This window comes from Grammomys surdaster, unplaced genomic scaffold, assembly GCF_004785775.1.
Source record: "Grammomys surdaster isolate TR1022 unplaced genomic scaffold, NIH_TR_1.0 125429, whole genome shotgun sequence".
Lineage (NCBI taxonomy): Eukaryota > Metazoa > Chordata > Mammalia > Rodentia > Muridae > Grammomys > Grammomys surdaster.
Window position 1 is genome coordinate 1,071,557 of NW_021620296.1, and position 19,108 is coordinate 1,090,664.

At 52.7% G+C, this 19,108-nt stretch overlaps 1 protein-coding gene across 2 annotated transcripts; it reads right to left on the bottom strand.

Moving 5' to 3' along the window:
* Positions 1-846: 846 nt before the first annotated feature.
* Positions 847-15,014, bottom strand: Pgpep1 (pyroglutamyl-peptidase I). 2 transcript variants are annotated; one of them, XM_028786155.1, is made up of 5 exons: positions 14,959-15,014; positions 12,108-12,160; positions 6,960-7,076; positions 5,913-6,145; positions 847-5,560 (listed from the first exon to the last, which is right to left on the bottom strand). In XM_028786155.1, exons 4-5 carry the CDS (start codon positions 6,116-6,118, stop codon positions 5,368-5,370), a joined length of 399 nt encoding a protein of 132 aa, XP_028641988.1. In that variant the 5' UTR covers positions 6,119-6,145; positions 6,960-7,076; positions 12,108-12,160; positions 14,959-15,014; the 3' UTR covers positions 847-5,367. The 2 variants fall into 2 exon arrangements, with proteins under 2 accessions (XP_028641988.1, XP_028641987.1); XM_028786154.1 differs by lacking the exon at positions 14,959-15,014 and adding an exon at positions 14,335-14,428.
* Positions 15,015-19,108: the final 4,094 nt, after the last annotated feature.

Genomic DNA, 19,108 nt, shown 5'->3' on the forward strand with positions numbered 1-19,108 from the left:
GCTGGGCCACACAGTGTTAGCCTGACCATGCAGTGCCAGCCAGGAGGAGTCTCCGTCGTTCACTAACCTATCACTGTCAGCTCATCTCTCCTGCAAGGTGGTCCGACCAGATGTCCGAGCTGTGTGGAACGTTTGCCAGAGGCAAGTTAAGTTCTTGCTTTGGCTGCCCCTGGCTTCACCATTCTCCTTGGAGTATGAGACTCCTGGGGAACTTCTAATGTTTTGGGGTCCCTTGTTTACTATTCTGATAGGCAATAGAGGGCCCAGGTGTCCTTCAGACATTTCTGTCCAGGTGTTACACTGTCTGGCCCGTGTCCACTGATTGCCCAGCTGGGAATGTCAGCAAGCCCCTGTAAACCCAACCGGAACCATGGCATCCTGTGTCCCCACCGCTTACTGTTGGTTTATGACTTCCTATGACTATAAAAGTTTGCAGCGCGTGACAGTCAGGGTGACAGGAATCTGTGTTCCTACACCAGAGTCACGAGCCCTGGCTTGGCAAAAATCACCCCGTTTCTTCCTTTTTGTCAAGCAGGACTCAGCTAACCAGAGAAATTTCAGGCCGTGAGAACCACAGGTATAGGGAAGCTGAGGTCTGGCCTCCACCTTGGGATTCTCCAGACCCCTACAATAAGGCTGGGTTTGTGTGAGGCTGAGGGGCCATCCCAATCTACTCCAAAAAGAGTTATAGGTGTTGGTTCACATCTTTGACCCCAGACCCAGGAGGGCTAAGATAGGAAGATGGTTTCCAGGCCAGTAGTCGGAGTCTGGCCATTGTGGACTGTAGCGAGACCCCAGTCATTTGAACCTGCTCTAAGTCCCTGGTAGGTGACACTGGATGCACAATGACAGGTTTCAGCAACTTTATTGGTTTCTAGGTAAAGAGCATGGAGTTTTCCAGAGTGCGGCCTGGCAGGCCCTTCTCCCTTCTATTCCCTGGGGTCTCAGACACCCAGTCAGGGTGCTTAGTGGGAGCTCTGGGGTCAAAGAGAAGGCACACTGGGCCAGAAGTGTCTCAGAGGGCAGAAGAGCCCCTGTAGAGAGGATAAAATACCTGAGGTACTGAGGGGTCCCATAAACAATCCAGACCCTTAGCTGGAGCACTTCCGAAGGTGTGGCTGTAGCTGACCTTGACAGGGCCACCCCAGGCTTTGAAGGAAAAGAGCCTGGTGCCACCTAGCATTAGTGAAACCTCTTTTTATAAAAGAAAAGCAGAGCATGGTAGCACAGGCATGCCCTCCTCCACCCTGAGGGCAGAGGCAGGAGGACTTAGGGCCTTCAAGGCCTACAGAGTGAAACCACTAAAAACAAAACTAAAAACAAAACAAAAACAACAACAACCAAAAACCTACTCCCAAACCCAGCTCTCTGTGAGTCCCTCAAACATGGCCCAGACACGAAAGCTGCGTCCCAGTGTTTCAGGGAAACAGCCCTGTGGTAGAAGGCAGTTCTCACCTTCCACCTGTGGCTCTTGGGGAATAAAGCCCAGCTTTTAGGTTTGGTGGCAACTGACTCCCCCACTGAGCCACCTTGCTCACCTCTCTTTCTTCCTTTCTTCCTGACGTTTTGTTTTTAAGACAAAGTCTCTCAAATCCCAGCCCAGCCTCTAACTTGCAGTGTAGGGAAGGCTGATTCCTGCCTCCACTTCCAGTGGCTGGATGATGCAATCTTACAGCTTGTGACCAGTGCGCCTGACACCAGGGACAAGCATCACTGACAGGCAAGGTTAGTGGCCGTGGTCGCTCAGGGTTTAGCTTTTCACAGGCAAAGAATGAGTTTGGTTAATTTCCCTACTGTTGCATACAATGAAGAACAGAGCCATTTGCCTTCTGGTCTTTGTCTTCTGGTCCAGACACTGTGCTGGGGGGGGGGGCGGCCGTGAGGGGGGCGACGGGGCAGACATTTCACCTGACACAGAATACCAAAGCCCTCTCTCTTGGCTCCCCCCAGCCTGTGGATACGGAGAGACAGTGGGCTGAGGAGAGAGGCAACCTGCCTGGGTCTGCATCTGAGAAGCCGTCATCGTGCATGGGGACCCCCACAGTTCCAACTCCAGAATAAGGCTTTGTCTCTTACTTTCCCAGAGAGGACTTCTGGGCTCAGACACTCCAAGGGGTAGAGAGGTCAAGGGTAAGCTGTCTAGACAGTGGGAGGGGGAGGGGCAGGGGAGGGTAGAGGAGCTCTCCTAGTGTACAGCAAGGTCACCCTGGGGGCGAAGGCACAAGCAGCCTGTGTACACAGCAGCTGGTCTGCCTTCCAGCAGACACTCCTCATACAAAAGCACCTACAGTCTGCTTTTCCAGCCTTCCCCGCCTCGGGGCCCACCCTTTTCTGAAGGTTTGCATGCCGGCTTGGGAAGGACATGAGATTCCCCATTTTAGCTGAAGCTATCAATTTAAGATCTGTCTCCAAAGCGGTCTCAGAGGCTTAACCCCGTCATCCCTGGGACCCGGAGGCAGGGAATTCAAGGTCACCCTCAGCCACATAGTGTGAAGCCAGCCCAGACTACACAAGACCCTGTGTCACCCCCCGCCTCCCCCCAAAAACAAATTCAAAACATTAGTGCCCACTATGGCGATCCAGCCTCTTCCTTGCAGCCTGGCCCTCCGAGGGGACTTGGCAAACATTGGAGTGGCCCAGGGGTAGCATGTTGGTCCGAAAGCTACATTCCTACACCTAAGTTGAAAATCAGACATTTTCTCAGACTGGCTGAGAACCCAGACACCACCATGGCTGTCCCTACACATGTCCCTGGCTTCAGATTTATGTCAATGCTACTTCTCTTCTACCACTGGGCTAGCTTTCTACTTTGCCATTGCTGGTAAGGGCCAGCTAGGCCCAGGTCAGGTCCTGCCCATATGACAGTCTACCCCTCAAAGCCCCGCCCACCCCACCCCAAAGGTAGGAATGAGAAATGAAGGTCAGGGTTGGGGTGACCTGGACCTTAGGGGTCAATGTGACCAATCTAGGCCAACACCTGGCAACTACAGACCCTGACCCCACCTGCCAAGAAACAAGGAGAAAAATCAAAAGGTTTTGGATTAGGGCCAAGGGGTGTGTGTTTAAGAGATGCCTAAATAAATACCAGCCCCACATCCTGGGATCCTTGTCAGCTCAACAGTGGGGACTAGAAAATGACATGTACACCTTCCTGGCGACCAGAGGAGAAGTCTCTCAGTCCCTGAGCAGAACAAGGTGTTCCCAGCAGAGCTGGGCCACGGAAAGCCAGCCAGATCCTGCCGGGGACGTTGAGAAAATTGAGAGTGAAGCATATAGCCCATAGTCTGAGGAAGATTTGCCAGGCACTGGATACACCTGAAGCAGGAGGACTGCCACAAGTTAAAGGGCCAGCCTGAGCTACAGAGTTCAGGTACAACTCTGCCTCAAAACACAAAAAAACAGATATATGGGAACCAAAATCAGATCCATCTCTGTCATCTCAGGGGGTGGCTGAGGCTAGATGGCCGTGAGTTCAAGGCCTGCCTTGTCTACATGATGTCTCAAAAACCCAGGGCCCTGGGGGATCCCTTACTCCCGAGCCCCCACAGGCAAAAGAGCCATACACTCCCCCCCACACACACACACAGCTAGCTGGGAGGCTGTAGGGCCTCTCCCTCTAGGAGAAGGTGTTAGTACAGGACTGTGCGGCAGAGCCCTGGTTAAATGCTGGTCCACACCCATACATGTTTTTGCAGGGGCAACAAGTCACCCCAGGGCACTCCAGGGTACTCTCACCCCTGAGATTCGGAAGGAGAGCCAGCTGCTCAGGTCTCCATGTGGCGACAGATAAGCTCCAGACACAGGATCAACGAAGATGACAAGAAGAAACCACATCAGAACAAGGAACACTAGAGCTTAAAAGTAGCTGGGTCCAGCACATACGCTATCATAAGCCCTGCACTGGGTAGGCAGAGGTAGGAGGGTCAGGAGTTCAAGGTCAGCCTCAGCTACAGTGACTTGGAGGCTAGCCTGGGCTATAGGAGACCCAGTCTCACAAACAATGAGAAGATTCAGGGACGAGACGTCACTTCAGAATTCAGATCCATCAATCCCACGGGGACACAGAGGCCTGAATCCATCCACAGGAGGGAAGGTGGCATCAACACAGATGTGGCTTCACTGGGAGGAACTGGACTTGGTCTTGGAAGGTGTCCAGGTCACATGTCACACCCACCCTTCCTGAGAGCCTCTCCTCCTGGCTTAGAAGTTCAAAGTCAGCCAGAGACAAAGGCTGGCTAGAGTCCCTGGCACACTTCCAAATGCAGGTCACCGGATATCTCTGTGGCTGATCCGACATGCAGGGACATGCCTGAGCACCGCAGCCTCTCCTCCCAGGTCCCGAATAACAGGATATTAGAGGCTGTCTATCTCAAGATGGAGACAATCTACAGATCCCGGGTGATGGTTCACACTGTGGTTTCTGGGTCCCAGGTGGGCCATGTATGGTGGCAAACACCTGTCCTCCCAGCTTAGGAAGCTGAGGCCCGAGGATCAGGAGTTCACATAAGGTCAGCCTGGATTATACAATAAGTTCAAATGGCCAGCCTGAGCTACCTGGGACCCTGTCTCAAAAAACAACAAATACCTTCAAAAGTTAAGAGTCTCTAAATATTTAGAGTCTAAAAAATGAAAAAGAGAATAAGAAAGGTCACGGCAGGATCAGCTCCCCACAGGCACCAGAAGCCACTGTGGCCAGGCCCTTGGTGGCACAGCAGCCTGCTTTTCCAAGTAAAGGGAACCCACTATGGAGAGCCAAAGTATGATGGTATTTTCAGGGCAGGAGGCAAAAGAGGCCTCCCTCCCCAGAACAAAGAAAAGACACTTGTTGGCTGGACCTGAAGTCTCACCAATGGGAATATAGATTAGTCTGTTCCCTGATCGAGCACTGAAGGGGAGGCGGGCACAACAGAGACTCATAGCGACAGAGACAACACGACAGAGACTGGCAGAGAGACAGAAAGACAGACACAGAGATGGAGACAGAGAGAAGATAGAAAAGGCAACCAAGTCCCAAGTGGCTTTGGGGGAGACCGTCCAGGTTCAGGAAATGGATCAGAGCTAATCTACTTTATGATGCTCTGTGAGGCCCCAGCCACAAGGAAAACTTCAACTCCTTGTCCATAAACCTGAAAACGCAGACTGTGTCAGGGCCAAGGTAGTGCCATGGCAGGCGTGCAGGCCACTAGCCTCTGGCCATCTTGTCCAAGCCCTGGCCTCTGAGCACAGCAGAAGTGTCCCCAGATGATATCCAGAAGGAGCTCTCTCTATCACCGCCGTTTTGGTCCACCAGGAGGAGAGGCAGATGAGTCAGGACCCTCCATGGCCCAGTTATGCCCCCTCTCACAGCACCCAGGTGTACATGGCCTGTCAGAGCTGGTGGCAACAGCTGATGTCTCCCTCTGCCTGCTCCAGGACACCCAGCATCTCCTCGATGATGGCCCGTAGTGCCCGGCCTAGCTGGTCGGCATTGTAGGGCTTGCCCAGCGGGGGCACATGCACAAAAGCGGAGCGGCCACGGCCCTGGTAGAGCGATGTATAATACGTGAAGTCACACAGGTACCTGAGACAGACAGGAGTCACAGTCAGTGAGTCCCAGGCCAAAGTCGCCAGGCTTCTGAAAAGTCCTTCTGTGCTATGGGAGGTGGAGGAGAATCTAGGGGTCTGGAATGTGGGGGACCCTGGATGCCTACTCTCTGTTTTCTAAAAACTTATTTTGCTGGGCGTGAAAATCCCAGCAATCAAAAGGCAGAGGCAGGTAGATGTCAGGCTGAGGCCAGCCTGGTCTATGTAGAGTTCCAGGCCAACCTGGGCTACACAGAGAAACCTAAGGTGGAGAGTGACTGAGGAACTCGTCTACCGTTTGGTCCCCAGCCTCCCTGCTGGAAAGGAAGCCCCCGGGGCCTGGCGCCCACCTGCCAGCGTCCTGAGAGATGGTAACGGACACGTCCAGCCCCAGCGTGGTCACCCTTTTGCACACGGCGTCCATGTCAATGATGGAGTCGATGCTCTCAGGACCATCCTCTACACAGCACTGCGAGCCGGGGCAGAATCGGCAATTATCCAGTCCTCTGTAACCCTTGTTGTGGCCACATTTTTCCAGCGTCACTGTGGTAGCCATGCCCGACACCCCGACATGCACCACGAGCTGAGGATGAGGGGCGGGTTAGCGGGAGGAGACACCCACCCCATACACCAGGAATAAGAGCAGTGAGTCTCTGATGTTGCTACAAAATGAGCTATCACATGGCTTCTTAGGAGCCCAGGGCAGGCTTTGGCTTCACCTTTGATGCAGGGTTTCAGTCTCTCATGTAGCCCAGGCTATCCCTTAATTCATGACTGCTGAGGTGATGGCTATCACTGTACCTTCCTTGCTTGAGGTGTGTTTTGAAAATTATTTTTTTATTAATATTTTCTTTGGTGGTGCTGAGCGGACACCAGGGCCTCACATACTCATATTTAACTGTAACTTGCTCAAACCCATCCTGGCTGCTGCACAACACAGAAGACAGCCAGGCCCTGCCAGGTCCCCGGTCTGTCTTCCTTTCTCCCGTCTATAAGAATCCACAGAAGTGTAAGGCTGCGGTGTGGCACTGGCCTTATGGTCGGTCTGAATGAGAATGGCCCCAGAGGTTCATATATTTGTGTGCTTAGTCTCCAGGGAGCAGTGGACCCCTTGGGAAGGATTAGGAGGTGTGGCCTTGTTGGAGGAGGTGAGGGAGTGGGGAATGTGCTGAGGTTTCAAACACTCAGTCTGTGTTTCTCTCTGCCTGCTACTGCCCCACGCCTGCCCCTCGTGCCTGCCTGCCGCACCTCCGGAAGTGATGACTGCGGGCTACCCGTTAGAAACTGAGCACACCCTAGTCAGATATTGGATTTTGTGAGTGACCGTGGCCATGGTGTCTCTTCATGGTGACAGAACAGTGACTAGGCTGGAGCGGGTGCTCCTGACGGCTGCTCACCTGGGGGCTGTGTTTCTCCCATAGCGCTGGGATGAGCCTCTGCACAGTCTGGTATTCCACAGGGATCTCGTACACGTGCAGGTCCACGCTGTCCCCAAGGCCCAGCTTCTCCAGCTCCTGGAAGGAAAAACAGGTATGAGGACGAAGGGGCTAGAAGGAGCCTTCCTGTCTCCAGACACCAGGCGGCTCAGCTGGGTGTGACACACAGCACTTGGGAGAAGGAGGCAGGATCAGGAATTTAAGGCCATCCTCAGCTACACAGAAAAACTGAAGGCAGCCTCAGCTACATGAGACTCTGCTCCTCCTCAAAAAACGGTCTTGGCAGCACGTAACCCACTGAGCAGCCCAGCTCACCAGCAGGTTTCCCTGTGACCACAGCACGTAACCCACTGAGCAGCCCAGCTCACCAGCAGGTTCCCTGTGACCACAGCAGGGCTGCCTAAGGAAGAGTCAGTAGTAACCCATTTCTGCAACTGTGACAAAGACCACGTTATAAAAATGGAGGTTGAGACAGGTATCACTGTCATAGTACTGAGAATTGTTTTAATAGTTGAAAGGCTGAGGCAGGAGAATTGCTGCTACATTAAAGCCAGCCTTCTCTTCTACATCATGAATCCCAAGCTAGCATGGGCTATATAGTGAGATCCTGTCTCATGCAAACAAGAGACAAAAAAGCAAAAAAGGTCTGAGGCTGAAGCTCAGCTGGTGAGCATAGCCGTGGCTCAGCTGGGAGAGTGTTCAACCAGCATGTGGGGAAGGGAGGCCTGGGTTCCTGCCCAGCACCACAGAAGCTAGTGTGCCCAGTGTACATGCCTGTCATCCAAACACTTGAGAGGTGGAGGCAGGGGGATCAGGAGTTCAAAGAGACCCTGTCTCAACAAACCCGCACCTTAAACTCAAACAAAGAAAGACACAAAACCTGAAGGAATTAAAAAACCCAAAGGACTAGTTTCTTTGGGTTTGCTGTGGGGTAGGGGAAGAGCGCCACCTGCTGGGTGAGTGGGGAAGGGGCAAAGAGTAAGCTGCAGCCATGGCAACTGTATTTGATGGACTTTGGAACTTCACTAATAAACAGGAAGTCCCCCAGCAGATCAGATGGTGTGAATCACTGAAGTGCTGAGGCAAGAGGATCGCTGTGAGTCCCAGGACAACCCGGGCTGCCATGGGACCCTATCTCAAACACCACAACAGGGCTGGAGAAGAGGCAGGAGCACCTGAGGTCAGTGCCCTGTAGCTCCATCTCTGAGGCCCGGGCCTCTGGAGGCCTGGGCACACGTGTGCCTCCCACAGCAGACGTTTACATGTGCATGATTTAAATAAATCTAACTTAAAAACCAAGATAGAACAAAAGGGCAGCATCACAGCCTGTCTCCCATACCTACTACGGGAGATGGAGGCAGGAGGATCAGTTGTTCAAGGCCAGCCTGGGCTATAAGAGAAATAAAAAAATAAAAAATAAAAAAAATAAAAATAAAAAAAGCAGAGAGCCCAGATGTGGCAATGCACACATTTAATTCCAGCACTTGAGAGGCAGAGGCAGGAGGATCTCTGTGAATTTGAGGCTGGCCTGATCTACAGGGCAAGTTGCAGTATAGCCAGTGCTACTTAGAGGGACTATCCCTAAAGCACCAAAACCAAAACAAACAAACACTAAAACAAGTAAACCACTCCATAGCCTTCCACCCTACACCCCTTTTCAATGTGTGCCCAGGAGCCTTGGTGATGCCCAGTCGCGCCCACATGCTTGACTTGAATCAGGGTGTAAATCTGTAGTTCACAAAAGCAAGAAATAAAATCAGGATCCAGGCACCAAGACCATTCACCAACATCCAAACTCTTCAAGGGGTACACTCAAGGCAGAACAGGGCCCCCCCAACCATGGACACACACATCGCGCCACCCCGGGAGACCGGTTCTCACCAGCACTGGGGACCACAGTGCTTTAGGGTTTGAAGCTGACTAAGCCAGCACACACCTGTCATGCCTACACTGGAGTCTGAGACAGGAGAACAGAGTGTGAGGCAGCCTGGGCTACAAAGCGACACTGTCTCCAAAAGGAAAAAAAAACGGTTAAATTTTCTGTTAGGGAATAGTTGCTCCTGTTTCTAGCCAGGATTAACTATGCCCATGCTAGTGCAGGCTTTCTAGTCCCCCTGCCTTTGTCTCCCTAGCGTTGGGATGGCGGCCATGGGCCACCACACCACTATCTCACCATCATCTTTGAGAAGCTCCCCAAGAATGAATTCCATGGCACTGCCTCCCTCAGGAATCTGCTCACACTGCTACAAATGGCTGCCTGGGCCCCCAGAGACTCCTCATGCAATTCCCACAGGTCCCACACTGTTCCCAATGGTGACCTCATTAAAAGTGCCCAAAGCAAGATGGAAGGACAGACACATGACAGGACAGTAATGACAGGAGACTGAGGAACACCCTCAAAGGAGTGACGCTGTCAGCTCATCATCTCTGCAAGGCCAAGGCAAAGACTCAGGCGTTCTTAGCTGATAGTGAGTTTGAGACTAACCTGGGTTACTTGAGACCCTGTCTCAAAAAACAAACAAAATGCCAGGCACGGTGGCACACAGCTTTAAACCCAGCACTTGGGACACAGGAGCAAGAGGATCTCTGACTTCAAGGCCAACCTGGATTACATAGTGAGTTCCAGAATAGCCAGAGCTATACAGAGAAACCCTGTCTCAAAAAACAGACAAAAGACATGCCCCCCCATACACAAAATCCATGGCTGAGATCTGGCTGGGGTTCACCCTCATCCCATGGCACCCTCAAACAACAGGACACGCACGCACAGGGTAAGTGGGTGCGAGCCAGTATTTAATGTCCCTGCGAAGGCTAGGAACTTCCAGAAGACTAGAACTCTTCAGTGCTGACACTCTGTTTTTTTTTTTGGGGGGGGGACTCTATGGCTGAGAAGACCAGTGTAGTGGGGACTGATCACAGATGTGCAAGTAATGTCACCCTTCACCAGGTTCTGCCTTTTGTCCCTGGACACCTGGTTCTAGCCCTCCTAGGAGAAGAGGGCTGTGAGCCCCAAATCCCACTTCCTGAATTCTGGTCAGTACCCAGCACCTGGAAAGCACCAGGCAGGGTGCAGCTGTGGCATTGTCCCTGGTCATCTACCTGAAAAGACCCTGTCGCAAAAGCAGGCATGGCTGCATCTGACCAATTGATTTCCTTGACCCCAGCACAAAGCCCTCTTTGTTTGCTGGCACCCTTAGCCGGTCTGTCTAGACTTGCGGTGGCAGTAATTATCCCTGGATGTCACCACATCTGTGGCCCACTCAGGGAGACTATGCAGAAAAGAGCCAGAGTCAGCCTGGTCCTTGACGTCCACCTGACCCTCCCAGGAAGCAGCCTGCCACCCTAGACCTGGGGGGAATAAAGAGAATGCTAGTGAGGGTCCCCTCTGCAACCCCAGCACTTGGGAAACTGAGGCAGGAGAATCAGGAGTTCAAGGTCAGCCAGAGTGAGATCCTGTCTCAAAACTTAAAAAAAAAAAAAGTAAGGCTCAAGGGTGATGAAGCCTGCGGTCCAGCCTGGCCTCCATGCTCTATCCTGAGCACCCACACAGTGAGAGGAGAGAAGCTGACCCGCATGCTGCCCCTGACCTCCACATGTGTGCCCTTCCACACACACAATAATCAGATGCATAAACAAACAAAACATTTTCAAGGACCGGGCTAAGGAACAGTCTTGGTCTTTCACGACACGGAGTTTCCCCACATCCCCAAAGCTCCAAGGGAATCTTCGCAGACTGTGTAACTGATTTCCCATTTACATGCAGACGGTGCTGTCCGGCCAGGAATCCAGACACTGGCTTTGTGTCCACTCAGCCCGTGAAGCCTCCCGTCTGTAACTCGCACAAAGCCAGACACACAAGTCTTCTGAGACACACTGGGGCTTTTTGTCTGCTGCTCCCGGGAGTAGATGTGCAGCGGGGCCCGGCCCCACCCATCTGCAAGGTCCCTGGGACCCCAGGCTCCTCCATCCGGCTTGCAGAGTATCAGTGGAAAGAGGAGGAGGTGGTAAACCAGCTGAGACTTCTGAGCTCTGCAGTGTGGGGACGGTGACAAGCTGGTGGCGGGGGACGTGGGAGTCTCGGGTGAGAAGAGAGAACCCTTAAATCACACAGCTAATGGGCTAAAATTAATCCTGGTCTGGCTGCCGTCTCAGCCAGTTGTTTATCAAAGAATCAAACGTCTGTCTCTCTCTTTCCACTCAACTGTTCCCTAGTCTGTCTGTCTGAATATCCCATCTGGCAAGGAAACACAAGTTAGTAGAGTCACTTCTTGGATGGGACTCTGGGAAGAGACACCCCTCTGAGGTTCCCAGTGGAGACTGAGGCTTGCCCCAGGACGCCCACTTGATCCTCAGCCTAGATAGGACCTGCTGGGACACACCCACCTTTTGTAAATTAGTTTTCCATTTTAGCCAGGGTCTCAGTGTATAGCCTTGGCTGTCCTGGAACTTGCTCTGTAGACCAGGCTAGCTTAGAATTTATAGAAATCAGCCTGCCTCTGCCTCCTGAATGCTGGGATTAAAGGTGTGTCCCACTACACCAGGTCAATAGAACGGGTTTTCAACTACTGCTCAGGAGGCTGAGGCAGGAGGACCATGAGTTGGAAGTTAGCTTGGGCTATATACAATGACATCTTGAGTTAAAAAAAAAAAAACAGTCAAGGTTAAAGTTCAACGTTAAATTGTATTAAATACTTGGAAAGACACTCAGCTCCAGGCAAGGCTCCTCCCTCAGATAAGAGTTACCTGGACAAGTGCTGGAGAGATGGCTTAGAGGTTAAGAGCACTGACTGTTCTTCAAGAGGTCCTGAGTTCAATTCCCAGCACCCACATGGTGGCTCACAACCATCTGTAATGAGATCTAATGCACTCTTCTGGTATGTCTGAAGACAGCTACAGTGTGCTCATATGAAAAAAAAAATTTTAAAAAAAGCCGGGCGTTGGTGGCGCACGCCTTTAATCCCAGCACTTGGGAGGCAGAGGCAGGCGGATTTCTGAGTTCGAGGCCAGCCTGGTCTACAGAGTGAGTTCCAGGACAGCCAGGGCTATACAGAGAAACCCTGTCTCGAAAAACCAAAAAAAAAAAATTAAAAAAAAAAAAAAAAGAGTTACCTGGACAGCGATCCAACTGGCATTCACAGTATGCTCCCCAAAAGGGCCGAATCCTGAAAACAGGAAAAGAGATGTTACGCTCTCTTCCTACCTCCGAGTTCTGAAATCTCATCCTCAGACACATCCCCATTCTAGTTTCTTGCCAGCCCTTCCAGGTATGTCCCAGCTATGGGCAGTGGCATCTGCTCGCTGAGTCCTGGGGTGACAGGCACAGGCTTCCTTATCCTGCTTAGGTCCTCACACCTGGGAGGACCCAGTCAGCCTCTCTCTACTGCTCTGCTCTCCAGCCAAAACCCAACACTTTATCATTGTCTGGGTGGGGTTGACTCCCAATTCTGGAGGCCCAGGGTTGTAGGCCACCATGAGTCACCACAGAGGCTGGGAGAGGGTGTCTCCAGGACACACGGTACCTGAACACCAGGCTGCTTCTGCTTTTGGTCAGTTCAACCTTCAACCTCCAGGTCTGACCAAGTCAGACCCCATAGCGCTGTGGCATTTGGCTTTATCTCCTCTGAAGACAGGGCTTCCCCGGCCTAATTGTCATGAACAAGAAGTGATGCAGAGAGAGGGAGCTGACTCCATCAAGTCACACAGCAAGAGTGTGACGAGGCTGGGATTTCAATCCACACGGGTAACTTGGTCTCCTTCTCTAGCCACTGGGTTGCCAAGAAAAGTTAAATTGAGAAAACGAAAGAGAAAAACAAAAAACAGCCCACCCACCTCCAGGTGCCCTGGTGCACACCTGCAGACCCAGACTCCCGAGACTGCGACAAGAGAATTGTTTCAGGTCAACCCAGGCTACATGAGACCCTGCTTCAAAATAAATAAATACAGTTGGAAAAATACCTCAGTAAGCTGCCACACCAGGACCTGAGTTCGGCTCTCCAGCACCACATAAGTGCACAGTGCGGTGGCACACACTTGCTCTCCCAGGGCTGGGGAAGCAGAGACAGGCAGTCCCAGGGGCCCTGGTCAGTGTGACCTACTTGGCAAGCTCAGGAGCAGTGGGTCTCAGCCTTCCTAAGTGCCACCCTCCATAATCTTTGCTACTTCATAACTAATTTTGCTACTGTCATGAATCTGTCTTTCCCCACAGCCTGAGGTGACCCCTGTGAAAGGGTCAATTGGCCCACAAAGGGGTCATGACTCACAGGTTGAGAAATGCTACCTGAATGTGTCCTAAATTGAGACATTTTCTCAAAACAGAGGTGGATGGAGCCTGGGGAATGACACCCAAGGTTGACCTCTGGTACACACACACACACTTCTAAGAACCTGGGTTAGTGTAACTCAGGTGGTAAGAGTCCCACCTGCTGTCAGTGTTAAGAGGTTTAGAGAGGGCCACCATGCCTCAGGACAGCAGGTAGAGGTCACATCTTGGGGGCATCTCATCATGGTGGCACATGCTGCTCACCCTAGCATTTGGAAGGCTGAAGTTATATAATCATCCTGTGTCTGTAACCACCCTTGGTCACAAAGTAAGTTCCAGGTCAGCGGAACAGTGCAACAGAATGAGACTCTATCTTAATAAACCAACCAACCAAATAAACACCCCCACCCCACCCCCAACCCCAGAATGCTCCAAGGATCAGGGACATAGTGGCTCAGCTCACACCTGTTACTGCAGGGAACAGCAGGGAGAAAGGTCCAACCTTCCTTAGTTACAAAACACCTGTAGGAGTGGGAGTTTTCCCTGGCTCACTCCCAGTGGCCGCTCAGGGCAGAGGCTAACCTGAGTGCCCTCTTCCAAGGCCTGGTGGAGTTGACTCCACCAAGTGGCCCCAGGCTGAGTCTCAGGAATTAAGAACAGTTGGCTTCCGGGGGTGTTGGTGACAGTAGGAGCTGGTCTCTGGAGTCCCTGGGTCATTCCGGGGTCAGGCTGACGCAGGCCCAACACCTGCCCCAAACCAGGTTGCAGGCCCCTCCAACAATGCAAGGTGCCAGGGGCAGAGGCTGAGGGGATCGTGTGTCACCGGGGCATTTCCTGGCCGTAAACCTGTCTTTGTCCCCGGGGTCAGGCCGGAGCTCTGAAGGGTAAAGGAGGGACTGCAGTGCGTGAGGTGACCCGTCTGCACCCCAGTCCCCCCCGCACTGCGAACTCCCGGCCGCGTGACCCCAGACTTTTCAGGTTACCGGGGCCGAACGGTGCTATCGCGGGCGGCGACAACTGCAAACCTGTGGCAACCGCGAGCACCTGCCCCGCCGCCCCCGGTCCGGCCGCACCTACCGGTCACCACCACCGCCTTCCGCGGCTGCTCCATGGCTGGATGCGCTCTCTCTAGTACCGTGGCGGTGGGGACTGGAGCGGACACCGACCCCGGAGCCCCGCCCGGCCGCCGGCCCCGCCCCCTAACGCTGGGCCTGCGCGGACACGCCCCGGACACGCCCCCGACCAGCTGTACGCGCCCCTGCGCGGCCCCGAGGGTTCCGACGAGCCCTACGCGCACCGCTACACCCCAAACCCCAGCTCCCCCGCGGAGCCAACGCTAGGCCACACCCCTTAGGAGCCACACCCCTAGCCAACCCCGCCCCCACCTTCCAAATACCCTCCTCCAGGTCCTGTAAGGGCCCCGCCACGCCCCCAAGAGTCACGTGCCTCTAGCCGTCCAGACGCTCAGGCCGGGGTCACGCTTCAGCCAGGTCTCAAGCTCCCAAGACACTCCTAAACCCATCCTTGAAACAACTGGGCCTAGGTCACGTACCCCCGCCTCCCCCGACGCAAGTGCAAATCCGCCTCGATCCTGTCAAAGCCAGGCCGCAGTCCGTATTTCCACCCGCGACCCGTGACATCCCTGGCTCAAGCCACGCCCTCCGAAACTTCCATCTAAGATCTACTCCGCCCCGAACCCACCTAGGGCAACGACCCCCTTCCCAGTAAGCCGCTGAAACGCAGGGCTGGGCGTGCGTACCGGGTCTCCATCTAGGCTCCGCCCCCAGTCTAACCCCGCCAGGTCCCCAGTGGGGACTGGAGCGGACACAAACCCCCGAGCCCCGCCCGGACGCCCGGCCCCGCCCGCTGGGCTCTCAAGCCTACCTGGAGCCATGCCCCGCCCCAAGCACCGACCGCCCCAGGCCACCTCCTCTGGTCCCCTTGCCTGGCCACGCCCATTCTCAGCCGGGACTCTCCCCCTACTTGTTTTTAAGCCCTGCCTCCAACACTTAAGTGGGCAATGGGGGTGTGATCGGCTCCACCCTTCTCAGCCTCAGTTTCTCTTTCTGTAAGTCAGGGACGTAGGGCGAGGGAACAATTTGATTCCGTTCACTCATCACAGTTTACAAACAGGGACACTGAGGCATGGATCTGAGGAAGACAGATGGGTCACCCCAGCAGAAAGCTGAGGGAGGGGCTCAGGAGGAAGGGAAAGCGTACCCGGTGCTTTTGCTCACTGCCAACATGGCTAACTAGCCACTGGCCGCAAGGACTACTTCCTTCCCGAGGCTCCTGGTTGCACCTTACCCCAGACTGTTCACAGCCCAGACTTCCTCCTGTGGTCCTTCTCCAACTGTCACCTCCTTTAAAGGACGCTGTTTTTCCATCCTCTACCTGGACACCCTTTAGGCTCATCTTAAGGAGGCTCCATTTTTCTAATTTGTTCTGTGTTTTTAAAAATCTGGTTCGTTACTATGGTGTGTGTCACTTCATCTGCTTTAGGTGTTAGCCTGATATGGCAGGGTCTTTTGCTGAAGGGTGGTATGTGACCTGGTGCCCAACCACCACTTGGGCCCCTGGGACATCCCCTGCCTATCCTGTAATCCTCTATTATGATTTCTGCAGAAACACCAGAAAGAGAAAACAGAACCCCCGACTGTGTCCCTAGAGGCAGGGTGGGAGCCTTACTGAGCCCCGGCATCTTGTTCCAAGCAGCTGTGACCCCAGGTTCCAGGACACTGGAGGAGGACTGGCTCCTATGCACCAGCCAAGAACCCTTCCTCTGACTTCACAGCATACAAACAGACGTACATAACCTAACTGCATCATGGTATGTTCTGTGGGGTGGTTGTAAGGGAGAGGAGGGGGTCAGGAGGAGAGGGAGAGAGAGAAGAGAGAAGAGGGAGAGAAGAGAGAGGAGAGAGGAGAGGAGAGGAATAAGGAGAATGGGGGAGGGGCGTCGTTGGACTGAGTTTAGGCTGGGGAAGAAGGCGGGAAGGGCGAGCAAGAACTGTGAATTGTGAGCCTGATGCTTGTGGTACCGAGTGAGCCTGGAGGCCAGCGTGTGCTCTGGTCTGATGAAAGGCTCCATGGGCAGCCATCTGTTCCTTCTGCCAGAAATAAGAGAAAGAAATGACTCCTTTTGGTAGATGGGAAATAATTTCCAAGTTCCTGAGGAATTCTGGCATTTACCTAACTGCTAGAAATCTTCCCGTAGCCCAGATTGAACCTATCTCTGGATATCTAGACTGCATTTTGGTGTTTGGAGAAATAATTTCCTTTGGACCTGACACCAGGGAGTCCTATGTACAAGCCCAGGCTGGAAGTCAACTCAACAGAGCTTATTTGAACTCTGGTAGCCTCGGGGGGCTTGGAACATCTGAGAGCTCACCCAGGTCCCATGCCAACTATTCAGCATCCCGATACACACCCCAGAGCCACACTCATAGTCCAGGGGTACCCAGAAGGCTGCAACCAACTATAACTTTAATTATTTTATTTTATTTTATTTTATTTTATTTTTTTTTGGTTTTTCGAGACAGGGTTTCTCTGTATAGCCCGGGCTGTCCTGGAACTCACTCTGTAGACCAGGCTGGCCTCGAACTCAGAAATCCGCCTGCCTCTGCCTCCCGAGTGCTGGGATTAAAGGCGTGCGCCACCACCGCCCGGCTTTTTATTTTATTTTTAAAGAAGGTTTTTTAAATGCTTTAACCTCCCTTTTAGCCCACCACCCTCCAGAAGTAGTAGAAAAGAATGGATAAGGGATAAAGTGGACCTGTTTAGAATGGTTCTTTGGAGCAACTCCCATCTGTGTTGTCTGGAAATCAGCAGTTCAGTTCACAGGTTAGCAGAGGCAGCTCGATCCACTTGCAAACACTTCACAGATACACCAGCCGTCCATTCAGTAGTTGGGATAGCAAACATGAATCAGCACTGGTGGCACTACCTAACAGAGACAACCAGGCCTCAGCCTCCACAGGAGTCAGAGGAGGGACCAGGAGGGACAGCAGGAGTTCTCAGCTGTGCCTCTCTCGGTGAAGTGACGATCAGCGAAGACAAGAGAGCCACACGTTGAACAGCTCGCTCTATGTGCAAGCTGAGTCTCCATCGCTGTCTGTTGGGCCTATCTACTCCCTCCAAACACCGTGCATCTTGCCTCCCCAAGAGCAACTGTATCCGCTGACATCACTCTGCCAATCAGGTGAGTCTGAGGAAGCAGCGAGAAACTGCAGCACACCATCAAAAGGTTTTAGTGCGTTTGTCTCTATGGAGTCTGGACAAATGCAGCTCAACTACACAGTGTAAGGCAGACCAACACGTGCGTGTCGTTAGTTCATCACGTGTCCTTTCACGTGCTTGCTTTCGCAGAACATCCTTTCTCCTGTGTCCACTTCTGCTAAACGTTTCCACTTCAACCAACTGTGGATCAAAACTCCCCAAGGGAGCAGGTATGGGGGACATAGGTCAATGGGAACAATGCCCCCACAGCATAAGGATCCAAGATCAAATCCCCAAACATGCATGAGTGGCTGTGTATGGCTGTGCACACTCCCCTCTAACATCAGCACTAGGGGTGGAGACCAGAGGATCCCTGTGCCTACCAGCCTGCCCAGCCAATTGGAGAGCTCTGTGCTCAGGGAGAGACTCAGCTTCAAAAAACTAAGGCAGAGATCAATAGAAGACACTGTATTGACCTCTGACCTCCATATACACATACCCCAAATCACCCAACAGGGAGAGGGCAGAGAGAACACTCAGGGAGGCCCAGGGACCTGCAGGTCTCTGGGCAGTTAGTTGGTGGGTGACAGGGAAGGAAGGAATCTTCAGTGCGCAGCCACTGGTGCCACCTCTATGAACCCGAGTTAAACTCAGTGAGTAAAAGAGAACAAACAAAATAAGCCAGGAGGAAAGGAGATGCAGGAGGAGGCTGGGCACACCCAGAGGTCCCTCAGGAATAGGACTGGAGGACAGGAGGGGGCTGGGCACACCCAGCAGTCCCTTGGGAACAGGCTAGAGGACTGGGGAAGCTGCGGCCCAGAATCTCACTGTGCCAAGTCCAAACAAGAAAAAACGCCTGGCCCGTGGATCAGAGGGAACTGCTGGCCCATGAGACACTGGGAGTTCCAGGACAGCTCCAGCAGAGATCCCTGAGGAGAGCTCTGGGGTCACCTGGCAGCTGCAGGGATCATTGCCTTCATCTCTGCTTTCCCTATGTTGATCTTCCACTCTGAGCTTTGTCCAGCCTTGCTACAAAACTTGCTATTTTAAAGTAAAATTAAGACAATGTTTCATGTAGCTCAGGGTAGCCTTGAACTCCCTACACAGCTAAAGATCTTCTTGCCTTCTCCACCTCCCCAGCCAGGGCTGAGATGATGGTGTGGCCACCATGCCCATTTTTTGTTTTTGTTATTTATTTATTTATTTATTTATTTATTTATTTATTTATTTATTTAATGTATGTGAATACACTATTGCTCTCTTCAGACACACCAGAAGAGGGCATCAGATCCCATTACAGATGGTTCTGAGCCACCACATGGTTGCTGGGAATTGAACTCAGGACCTCTGGAAGAGCAGTCAGTGCTCTTAACTGCTGAGCCATCTCTCCAGCCCATGTTTTTGTTTTTTAAAGTTTTTTCTTTGTATTATATTTTCTATTTTGTCGGGGGGTGGTGGCGCGCGCCTTTAATCCCAGCACTTGGGAGGCAGAGGAAGGCGGATTTCTGAGTTCAAGGCCAGCCTGGTCTACAGAATGAGTTCCAGGACAGCCAGGGCTACACAGAGAAACCCTGTCTTGAAAAACCAAAAATAAATAAATAAATAAATTCTATTTTATTTGTTTGTTTATTCC

Coding starts and splice junctions, on each gene's coding strand:
- Pgpep1 (XM_028786154.1), bottom strand. CDS start 14,368: ATGGAGCAGCCGCGGAAGGCGGTGGTGGTGACCG. Junction 7,077..12,107: donor CCAGTTGGATCGCTGTCCAG/GTAACTCTTTTT, acceptor TTTTCCTTCCAG/GAGCTGGAGAAGCTGGGCCT. Junction 5,561..5,912: donor ATCTCTCAGGACGCTGGCAG/GTGGGCGCCAGG, acceptor TGTCTGTCTCAG/GTACCTGTGTGACTTCACGT.